Source organism: Arthroderma uncinatum (assembly GCF_011692745.1).
Source record: "Arthroderma uncinatum strain CBS 119779 chromosome Unknown scaffold4, whole genome shotgun sequence".
Classification (NCBI taxonomy): Eukaryota; Fungi; Ascomycota; class Eurotiomycetes; order Onygenales; family Arthrodermataceae; genus Arthroderma; species Arthroderma uncinatum.
Genome location: NW_022983866.1, coordinates 814,941 through 826,588, shown reverse-complemented (window position 1 = coordinate 826,588; position 11,648 = coordinate 814,941). Strand labels below are relative to the sequence as shown.

Genomic DNA, 11,648 nt, shown 5'->3' with positions numbered 1-11,648 from the left:
ATAGGTTCAATGGCAAAATCAACGACTAGAAATGCAGCCGTTTATAGTTCTGTCTATCGGGCTCGAGCATTATCCATGGTACGAATAGGGATGTGGAAACAACTCTAGGGGTCATTGGAGTAGTCCACGTCCCATGGCCATTGCAGCGAGTTCATGATGTGCGTTGCTATCGATAAGTTAGCTAAGTTAAATAAACGGCGAAAGAGCTATTACGTTCGCCCACCGCCTGCCGGTCAACATTTGAAGTAGACGTAGGAGCTGCAAAACCCCCGAGGTGTTCGTTTGTCGGAGATGCCCAGCTAGCCAACATCGTTGCATCAAAGGCTGGGGATTGGATGTCGAATCCAGCAGGGTTGGCTAGGTAAACGAAAATTAGGTCCTAATATGTAGACTCCCTCTACCATTTCTCACTTACCTTGCTCGAGCGGAGTATTTATTTCAACGTCCAAACCTGTACTGGAGGCGTTGCAGCTAGTACTGAGAACCACTCTCAATGCTTTTGCTGCCTTTTGTGCCTCCTTTGATGAACCGCTTGAGTGAAGCCAGATATCGTATGACCTCCTAAGAGTTGCCCACATGTCGTCAACTTGCAACACTTCGGCACCTTCATGCGTCTCGCCGCGAGTCTTCTGCAGATAGAAGCAGAGGATGCTAGTGGCTAGGAGGAAGTCATGGTTGACTAGAGATGATACCCTCCATCGCTCCTGGTAGAGTCGGCAGAAGGGCTGTGTCTCTTCTTGTAGTATATGCTGATACTTGAGAAGCTCGAGTGCCGCGTTTAAGCATGCCTGTTGAGATTGGCTGTATTGCGACTTCGTTGGCGAGCAATATAAGTACTTCCGGTGTAGTACGATCCTAGCCCTGTGGAATATAATATCTAGGAATACCTTTTGCATGATAATCTGTGGCGAGTCCAAGATACTATGCACCATCGAGTGCCACTTGAGGCATTCTGGAATTGATTCATGAGCGTCGTGTAGCCTTTTATCCATCTTCATCACCTCATTATAGGTGTAGGACCTGGTGTCAGCAGCAAAGTCCCATATATAACCAACCGTTGACATCATCCTGCACTTCACCAGGCGGTACAGCATTGGCGTGAGATCCGTTTCAGGCCGTGATGGTGGCATATTTACCGTAGATTCATCAAAATCACTATCTTGTAAATTTGAAGGTTCTTTCGTATCGGCCTGCCATTGCTTAATTAATCGTGGAAGACCCATCTGTGTAGAAATACCAAGGTCAAGTTCGATAATGGTTGCCCAGACCCGTTTTCGCATTTCACCTGTAAAGGGGGACATTCCTTCCGGAAAGTGTTTTGGATCTCTATGGTAGCCCATATGATCGCAAGCTGAACTATAGTGCCTAGGAGTATCCAAACACCAATTTCAGCATCAGGGTGGGTAAAGAGCTCAACGGTAAAGTATAGAATGAGCGTTTCGAGTACATAAGGGCCCCCTTTAGTATAATTGCCCAAAATAAGGCAATGCACGATATTTTGCCGAAAGCCTTCCATCTTCCTCTGGAAGTCTTGCTCTATCGATATGCTCTCGGGGGTTTGGACGTTAGGGTCCAACCTGAACTTTTGAAATAGTGTCGCAAGACACATGATGGTGAAGAGGAGACCAAGCCATATAACCGGCGCTGCTGATGGATCCTCCCAAAAAATTTCGTACTTGGGACGTGTCAGTGGTAAACAAGTCAGTAGCAGGGCGGAAGAGCTGTAATACCTCCTTCAGGAACTGAAAGCTATGCAGAACAGCTATATTGCAACTGTGAGTTTAGAATCGAGCTCAATTTCAGAGTATACTCACCTGGAGACATCTCAAAGCAATTAAAGTAACGCGAGACCAGCCGATCAACAACTGGCCGAGGAGGGATTGAGGCCAGTATTTCTTCCTTGGTTATGAGATTAGCACAGCCATATAGAAGCTGCGGGCTTGTCCAACCAGGAAAAGACAGATCAGAGGGCGGAGGACTAGCTTGGACTTCTTTCTCTCGTTCGAAATGATCTTTGATTTCTGCGATTTCATCGAGGATAGCAGCCCAGTGGGAGCTGTTAACGTAGCTCGCACCTGAGGTGGTCAACCGCATACTACCAGAGTCAGAGGCCGGAGAGGCATTGCTGGCGATACCTGCACTCAGAGCAGATGCAGTCGAGCGCTCCGCGGCGAGCGATGAAGTTGCTGGTATCTGAGTATCTGAAGTTTTCTGCATCAGGTCGACTACTAGGCTTTCTAGCTGCTTGATCCTATCGTGCAGAGTGGGAGCTCGCTGTTCGCCATTAGCAGGACCTGACATATTCGACGCGTACGAGCAGGAGGCATCCAGGCATCGCTGGGTGCAGGTTCCGCAGGGTTGCCGTCGGTCGCATCGCAGTCTGGTGAGAATTAGAACATGTTCGTAAATGAGACGGATGGACGCTCACTTCATGCGCCTGCACAGATTGCAGGACAGCAGAGGCCGCTCTCGACGCCTGCTAGAAGGCAAGCGAGCTCTACCTCGCGGCGTCTTGCCAGCTCCAGATCCCAGAAGCTGGGGTTCGTCCTGATTTGTATAGACGTGAGAAAGGAGGAAAAAAGCCAAAGACCGTTCGACCATTATGTGTACATCCCAAAAAAACTCGATATATTTTCCACCATACCAAACACATGACGCCGAGGGATAGAAGCGCTGCAACCCAGACGAGGAAAAGACATAGAAAATGATAGATCGTTTATCGTACTCGTGCCTTACTCGGCAGTTGAGGACTGAGACTGTTATCCTCCAGATGCCGAGGGTTCTGGTAATATTGAAGTTTTGCCTGACGGCTGGAAAGGTCCAACGAGCCATCACTCAGAGTTTCCTGGATTGAATCCTCATCGTACCATTTGGTCGTATTCCTATCCAACGCAAGACTCGCAGCGCTGACATGTTTCCGATCGACCAAATATCCGCCGGCTGTTCGTGCTCCTCTCTCGGCTTCCCCTTTGGAATACTTCGACAAAGATGTCTGTCTCGATTCTATGTCAATAATTTGTTGTACACGCCCGGAGTTCAAATTGCGGGTGTTTGAAAACCAGAACGTGAGGTAGTATACATGGCGTGAAGGTCGCTTTTTTCGCTGGTTTAAAAGGGATTTGAAAGTGGTGATGCAGCACGTTATAATTGCTACCCCTGTCTCCACTGTGCTCCAGAATAACAGCCGGATGAGGGGTGGCTGTTTACGGTATTTGTTGACCTTTGAGATGCGAATAACCGATATAGCAATAACACTGAGGCCGAGCGCGAAGAGGATTACTAGCCCAATTTTTTGCGGACCAGGGAGATTAGAGCGTATAATGATGGCAATCGGCAGGAACATAACTATCGTAAACTTGTTAGTACCTCTTTCATTATCTCATAGCAGGTTGACTTACTACACAGATCGGTGATGATATCCATTGCAGTATGGAACCGGATACTGACAACAATATAATGGGTGCGTGTAGGGTTGATACATCGAGCTAGTAGTACTCTGTCAGTTGACGCCCTTAGCGAGTAGGTATATCATCAACTTACATGCTTGCAAGTTCGGACACCCTACTAAGAATAAAGCGAGGTTCGTAATGTATGCTATCACGCAAAGACACGTAATAACCCACCATGCCTTCCGGTAGCCGTTCAAATTGCAAATAATTCTCCAATATAATGCCAGAAAGGTCGCTTTAACACAGTATATAGTCGTTGTATAAACTACATTATGTGCAAACACCATGCGGAGCATTGATGTGACCTGCTCAGCATGAGCGGTTGGCGGGAGAGGGCGAGAAAGCCCATGAAATAATTTATATACCTTGGGGGCTGCAATAGTAACGAGGACTAGCTGGACGATAAGTCCTATATATGCGCTTATAGTGAATACGTCGTCCCAAAATAGTTTCTGGTAAAGCCACAATCTGATGATTATCCGAAGAATGACCACAGCTGTTGTGAGCAAGAAGAGGGTCCATAATATTGCCTAAAGATCGTCAGTTAAACAACTATCAAGTAAGCCTTAGTAAGATGAAGACTTGACGAACAAAAAATGGTACTTTGGGTATATGCGCTGTTGAGGCCGAGTGATGGCCATATGTAAGGTGATGGTTAGAATCCATTTCATTGGAGCTTGGATTCCAGATCAGATTGCAAAGGCGTTAATGCCAACCACTCTAACCGACGGCCAGCGTTAAATATAACATGACGGCGGCGAGTCGATGAGTAAGAGAAAATTGCTAGCCGTTGCTGGTTCGGCAAAGTGGAAGCAAGCATGCAGAGGCGGCCGCGCAAAAGCTTACCTTTCCCGAGCCCCGTCCGTATCACCGGTGCTCCTCTAAGACTTCGCTTTATGGATAAACGAAAAGCTAGAGGAAAGAAGATTGGGTCGAGGAAGGAATAACGTGGGGAACCTAGTCCGTCTGATGCTAAGGTCACGGAGTTCACGACAAACGGCTGATTCTCTTCGAGGCCACAGAGGCTGAATATACGACATGGCTATATCTGAATAGGGCCAATCTGGTCATCGAAAAATAGTAGAATAGAGGTCGTCCATAATTCGAACGAGCTTTCGGGCGTTGGGCACCACAGCATTGTAGGGTGAAGCTTCCGTCTAGTTAGGATATACCTAGACTCGAAAGAGAGGTAACCCCGGCATCAAAAGCCTATGTAGCGCCACCGCCGCGCCAAAAGCTGCCACCCACCTCGGATGAGTAAGTATGTGGAGCGTGGAGAATGAGCCTTGATCGAGAGTCGAGACCAGCGAGATCTAGATACTATTAGTCAGTGACTTTTGGAGCTTGATATGGAACGGATTGGCTGCAGTGGGAGTACGGAGTTAATGCCGCTTAGACACTCTTGAATGGAGATCACACATCTGCGACATTTCATCGGAGGCCTGATGCAAGACCATATGCGCCAGCCCAATGACGGTGATGGGGATACGGTTGTAGACTTGGGGGTTTGGTGCAAAGCCGGCGCTACCAACGGGCGAATACGACCCTCATCCCGGTCGAGCTATCTTAGTCCTCAGTATTTGCCGTGAGGAGGGATGCTAGCCTTTCCTTGGTATCTGGTAGTCCTAAGATCGTTGGGAGGAGAGAAACTTTTTCATCTGATATGTTTCTAGCGGCGATCTTCGCGGCGACGTCTTACCCTGCTCATAGTGCCAGCCCGCTATGTGGCATGGGTAGCTCCGTTTGGCCGGCTGGCAAGGATTAGACCGTGCCCTGATCGTTATTTCTAGTCAAACATTAGCTTATGTGGGAAAAGAAAGACATAGACTGATACGCAGAGGTCTGCATGGCCGTGCATGATCAGGGGCGGTTTCAGTATACGGAGGAGTTGATGACCTATCGACAGAGCAGCTTGCCACCGTTTCTGATGGCTTCTCCTTTTCATCCGAGAGAAACGAGACCAGGATGAACGCATATTGGCAACTGGACTAGTTAGACTAAATAATCTAGCAAGCATATTTGCATGTCCACCTGATGCTCCGTAGTAGGTATACGTACCAGATGCCAGACTGCGAGCTATCCTGTACTCAGATAGCATGATATATTGAACCACGAACTGGACAGCTCGCTTAACCCCTATCCAGAAAAAAAAGAAAGAAAAAAAAGAAAGGAAAAAGCACTTGCCATGTGGCCAGCGCCTTTTACGTGGATGCGGCGGTCTTGTTGACTAGTTATGTCATTTGATGCAGCCCTTTTCTTCGAAAGATTGATTGACTTTTGATAGAAGCAGGGGTTATCTCCGCATGGTCTCCGTTAGTTACGGTGTGCCGGTGTAGATGTTTGACGTTTAGTCTCAACGATGTCACTGATGCCGACGGTGTGAATGGCTAACGCATGGTCGTTGCTTACATCAAGTACAGCATGGGGTTAGTCGATTTACCCACAGACGCAGAGCTATGCTAAATATATATATCCAGCTTGCGTTTTCGTATAGCGACCACCGGTCCACCCTATGGCGTTCTGACGATGGCTGTTTTGGCAGGAGGTTTGCATCTTGTTGAATGAATCTATCGTAAAATCGAAGCCACCGACTAGTTAATTGGTTGTCAATCGTGTTCGCCTACTCCGTATATATTCCATACTGGACGAATTATATGTTCACTTCATGGAGAGACAGCCTTGTCGAACAGGAACGGCAACCAACGGCGATTGTGTCCATTCTCCGACAAAAGCAATGTGTCGACGGCGATTGCAATATGGTGATCGCCTATTCGGCTAATTCGAGCTAACAACTCCGTAGGTGGATAAGTGTAGAACTTCACAGGTACAAAAAGCAATTAGTACGGTCGCCAACATGTTTCGTCAACTTCGCCCCCTTATGCGAGTACAGGCCTGTTGGGCCAATGTAGGATGCATCACGTACCTTGGAAAGAAGAATCATCCCTCCTACAATGGCTCACTCAATGCATTTCTGAACTAGAAGTTGACAAAACAACTTGAAATCACAAATTTCAAATAGATAATTACATAGCGCAAGTAACTTCGATAGAACCCACCCCTTACTAAACAAACAAATACAAATCACATCATCACATCACAGAATGCTGGCATCAGACATCAGGCACCAAAGATGAAGGCGTTAACGTTCGCCACATGCTGCATCGAACTGGGACTGAGCGGCATCCCAATAGCTTCATATAGATGCATTGGCGAGATAAAGGCGTTAAGATACTGGGCATTTGTCTCGTGGGGATTGAGTTGTCCCATAGATTGAACCGTGATATTCGAACTTCTGCCTTCATTATATGCCGTTAAATTGACATTGTCGTGTTTAGGTATGGCATTTCGCAACGCCAACGCCAAAGATCTCCCTGACCAACAGCCTATAGTATCTGGCGAAGACTGTAGAACGGGTACTGAAAGAGAGGCTGCTGATTGTTGATATGGAAGATCGTATATTGGACCCGGGGTTGTTAACGCAGACGTCGGTTGCTGAACGTACACGAGGTCACTGTCGCCGACAGCCGGTGATACTTGATGACTTGAGTATGCAGGTGTCGAGGGAGACAGGGTCGATGCGGGCGTAGAGATCGACAGGGGAGGAGACTGTGAAAGTGACTGAAGCCTCAACAACTCGCCGATATGCTCGTCCTTCATCTCTAGAAGAGATTTCGATCCTTGTATTTCAGCTTCCAAAGACATGACGCGGCCCTCCAGCGACTCGGTATATCCTCCAGGCAACGCTCGTCTGCTGAGTTTGTCGCTGGTTCTGCATGTAACTCCGGCCTTCGTACAATGTGAACAAGAAGGCCTGATGCCACCACATCGAATCTTCTTGCCCCGACATCGGTCACAGGCCTGTGAAATCCTGCACTGGGAGCCGTTCCTAACTTTGATGACCTTCATGGGTAATGATTGCATGCATAACCGGCCGGCTGCCTTATTTTATTGTATTTTTTGGTAATGAAATGAAATGGGTCGTCCTTATACTGCTCGCAGCATTTCGGTTCTATATTAGAATCTTTTGCCTTTATAAATCGAGCACGGATAGAACCCGCGCCGCCCCTGAATGCAAGCCAGGACAACGCCATAAAAACGATGCTGCGAGAAGTTGTATCAGACGGAGCTCATGCCAGGCCATAAACTTTGACTCGTGCTAACTTGCAGACTGGTGACTAGATTGGAGATCGACTTGGCTGAAAAAGAAAAAAAAGAGTTGCCTTCGTAAAGCTGGCTAAGTTAGAAACCGAGTAGAAACGGTGGAATGCCCAGGATAGACTAACCTCACACGACGCCAGCCTGCTATCGCACGGGAATTCCGTCTTGAAACAACTAGCATATTATTATTAGGATAGCACCTTACCGACTTCGTTAGCTGCCTACTTCGTAAAAAGATATCGATATTGATATCCATTCCAACTAGTGCCCCTATAGGTTCGTTCGCTTTTCGCTTTTCGCTCGTAAGCACCGTGATAACCAACGAAATACAATGACAACATAATAATCGGAGCTCATTTACCTGGTAAGGCTCCATCCAAAACGCCAATGCTAAAAAAACATCATTGGAACATTTGTGGGGGACATTTCCAACTCCCCCATAACATGAATACATGAAGGGAACGGGTATAGTAGAATGGCGACCCAAAATTTTACTCCCAGGCATCTCCCCACCCGTCATCATCTAACGGTTCGTCTTTAGGCTTCGTATCGATCTTCTTTGCAGGCTGAAGCTGTGCCTTAGGTTTTGCCCGTGTCGGCTTGGCTTGTGTATTGCTGGAGTTCCCAGAGGCCATGGATTTCTTAACCACTTTTGCTAACGGTTTATTTGCTTTCGCCCTAGATTGACTAGCAAGCCACCCAGCGAAGTCGGGCTCTCCTTCATCTGCAAAATGGTGAGGTCGAGGCGAGAGAGCCGGGCTGGGAGATTGTGTAGTTTCAAGGAATGCTTCTTCCTGCTCCTGAACCTCCACATCATCATCAATAGCTTCATCCATTGCACCCCAATCCTCAAACGCATTGCTCTCATCATCCTCTTCTAGTAGGTCAGGGGTAGCTGCGGCTGAAACTGGAGCTGTTATTGGCTGCGAGAATCGTGCGGCATTTTGCGCAATGGTGGGAGCTGTTGATGCAGCTCGTGAATTTGGCATGGAATCGTTCACTGGCTTGCCATTGTATTTTGGTAGGGTCGGTTGAATTGGTTCAATGACTCCTTTGGTTTCCCCTGGTTTACTCGCGAAAGATGATATGGCCCATCCGGCCCATGACGATGCTGCGTTGTTAGGGCTAGGCAATCTGGTGGCTACCACTGACGGGTTCCCTCGGTCTTGTGGTGGAATTGCCGTGTCGGCCATAGTCGAGCTAAATTTGCGTACTCGGTGCAAGTATAGGTCTACACACTTGTTGGCTTGATCTCGAACAAGCCTATGTCACACGTCAGTGATATATTCATACTCCGGTTTTTAGAAAGGATTGGACGTACTTTTCCTTATCGATCAGTGCAGGGATGATTACTGGTAAGACTTTGACGGCACAGTCTTCCTCAGAAAAGAGATCCAGCGTTGCCGCTAGAGCAAGAAGCCCAGCGTTTCGTGCATGGACGAACGGATCTCTTAATGAACGGGAAAAGGCAGCTACAAGGATCTTTGGCCGAGACTGTTTCGTACAGGTTAGTGAAGGGCATACCAAGAGGTGCTCGGGATACTTACACCCGCCGATAGATTCTTAGCAATTTTGCCCAGGCATATTGTAGTATTTGTACGGATACCGGGCTGTTCATCGTTGGCGGTTTTAGCAAGATACCGTACTAGTTCACCGTTGATAGTGCGATCAGATAATTTGCCTATTATAGCTAAAACAGCCTTGACTGTTTGTTCTCGAACTACCGGTGCAAGGTCTGTAAATCCTGTGACCTAGGGGAGCATTAGCTTTGAGTGTGACCCATAACCAGTTCAGACTTACCATTTGTGGAAATATTCTATCATTTACGGTTCTCTGGGGTATACGGTCGATCATAAGGGGAAGATTATCAAGCAGGCACACGCGGATTGCTCGGTCTGGATTTGCGAATAACCGAACAATGACCGGTATAAGTTTTTGCGCATATTCGTCATCGGTTAGTTTTGTGCCAACTTTCAAAATAGTAGAGAGTACTTTCGGCCCGCCTCCACCAAATTCTACAGATTTGAGTAGCTCAGGTAGAACTTTCATTTTAAAGAATTCCTCAGGGTAATCATCAGATAATTCATCCAGTTCACTGCTGCTGATTAGCATCATAAAGAAAGCAAAGGGGCCCCTCCAAACTTACTTGATAAATTGTTCTCTTTCTTCTTCATTTTTAAGCCCTAGACTTTCAATATCTTGAGTTAGTCTGATCAGCGGTGTCTGGAAGAAGCCTCCCGAGCGTTTTCCCTGATCGAGGAAATGGGCTACGCTTAGTCGTAGCTTAGGGTTCGTATTCATAAGCTTTTTGTAGCTCGGTCGCATACTGGGGGGTATATTTGATGTTTGCCCGGCTTGCTCACCCCCCTTGAAGGATCCGTTGAAAACCTCAAACACCACTGCTCCAAAATTATACGCGTCCACGGCTGGAAGAGGGTTGCTTTTTATAACATCCCATCCACCTTTAAGAACTTCTGGAGGGTTGTATCGCCTGGAGTCCGGCAATAGGCTCCCATATGTCTATATGCTTTGTTAGAATGGATTGCTCTTCAGATTGCTATTTTCCAGTGCGGAGCGGGGTACGAACATATATAACTGGAGATTCCTCTTTCAGCGAGCTTAATATGTCAAACCCAGCTAGTTTCCATTCTCCACTCTCCCCGGTGTATATAGATGAGACTCTAATCGCACCGTGTACCGATGAGGCGTCTTCGTTGATAAATTTAAGAGTGGACTAGAAACCCCGGTTTAGAAATCGCTATGACAGATAGAGTCATGATACTAACAGCAATGGTATAGAGCCCCCATTTTATCGTTTCCTCTGACAGACTCCGCCGTTTGACTGGCCAAGAGAGGGGAGTAACTCGCTCCACGACGATATAGATTTGTGTTTCCGTCTATTTTCCAAGTTAGCTAGAGCACCATCCGACACCACTTCCTCTATGGTCAATTTTCACCAGTGTAGCTCGTACCTCAATTGTTTCCAAGACTTTTATTACCCCAGGATGCCTCAGTGTCCGTAACTTCCGCAGCGCGTTCCTTGCGAGTGGGAGATGCGATTTATTCTGGATTATTTCGAAAGTAAATATGCTACACGGAGAGGAATCTTCCTAAATTAATACCAAAATTAGTCAATAAACAGCTCATGAAGCGTCAGGAGAAGGGAAAGTAGTTCAATACCTTCTTCGTGCCATTGTGAAGCGTCCAAATCGAGTCGCCATTATCGACCTTGTCTCCGAACGAGTATGGAAACGAGCTGCTCTTCGCAATCGCAGAGGCTACCGCTGACTTGAGGAAATCCATAACGCCTGACTACTCCGTAGCTGCTATAGTATCACTGCCAGCGAAGATAAAGGGGTGGAGGAACGGCGATAAGAGGACGTATAAATTTAGCCTGAGCACCCCGCGGAGAAGAATAACGGGAGCGAGAAGAAGGCGCAGAAAGCGGAATCAGTTATCGTAACCATAGACCAACAGTAGCATCCAATGAAACGTCCTCAACGCACTCGAACTGTCATTCTGCTCTTTAATGATTTTGATATCTACTCCCAAGGTTTGATATCGGTGTCCTTAGGGGCTTTTCCCAACTCGGTCTAGCGCCAACCTGTCCATCAAAATGCTTAACTTCAACTTCTTCAACTTCTTCAACTTCGTCAACTTCATCTCTTTTTACTCTCATTCTACTACGTTGGAATTCAAAGCCAGCGCGGCTATTTTGAAGCATAGAACCTTCAGCTTAATCGATACACCCACGGCTAGCATATAGATCAGTGGAGGATGTGAGCTAGGGGGCGATACCTCATCTGGATATGAGGTCAGGAATGTAAGGCCAGCTTCATTTTCCTCTTTTTCTGTACTTCCCGTTATTTCCAGGAACGGAGAAAATTGTTTTCTCATCTACAAGATCTCCAATGATGTGACCCTGGTAAAAGGTCAGACTTGAAATGTGACAGTCGCGGTGCTAGATTTGGGTCTCTTTGAGGATGGATCTACGAACGAACAGGCTCATTCTTTTACATTTGTTTGTTCTTGCCAGCAGCT

The 11,648-nt window shown here is 47.1% G+C and overlaps 2 protein-coding genes across 2 annotated transcripts; both read right to left on the bottom strand.

Moving 5' to 3' along the window:
- Window positions 1-104: 104 nt before the first annotated feature.
- On the bottom strand, window positions 105-3,423 carry GIQ15_05606 (fungal specific transcription factor domain-containing protein; the record flags this gene model as incomplete). Its single annotated transcript, XM_033553023.1, has 9 exons — window positions 105-166; window positions 214-357; window positions 416-1,190; window positions 1,238-1,675; window positions 1,731-1,762; window positions 1,815-2,274; window positions 2,315-2,380; window positions 2,726-3,345; window positions 3,399-3,423. The coding sequence occupies 9 exons, from the start codon at window positions 3,421-3,423 to the stop codon at window positions 105-107; spliced, it is 2,622 nt and encodes an 873-aa protein (XP_033404167.1).
- Window positions 3,424-8,098: 4,675 nt separating this feature from the next.
- On the bottom strand, window positions 8,099-10,910 carry GIQ15_05605 (SCY1 protein kinase; the record flags this gene model as incomplete). The annotated part of the gene is made up of 9 exons (XM_033553022.1): window positions 8,099-8,870; window positions 8,929-9,101; window positions 9,155-9,358; window positions 9,408-9,702; window positions 9,754-9,874; window positions 9,935-10,127; window positions 10,306-10,341; window positions 10,394-10,504; window positions 10,788-10,910. 9 exons carry the CDS (start codon window positions 10,908-10,910, stop codon window positions 8,099-8,101), a joined length of 2,028 nt encoding a protein of 675 aa, XP_033404166.1.
- Window positions 10,911-11,648: the final 738 nt, after the last annotated feature.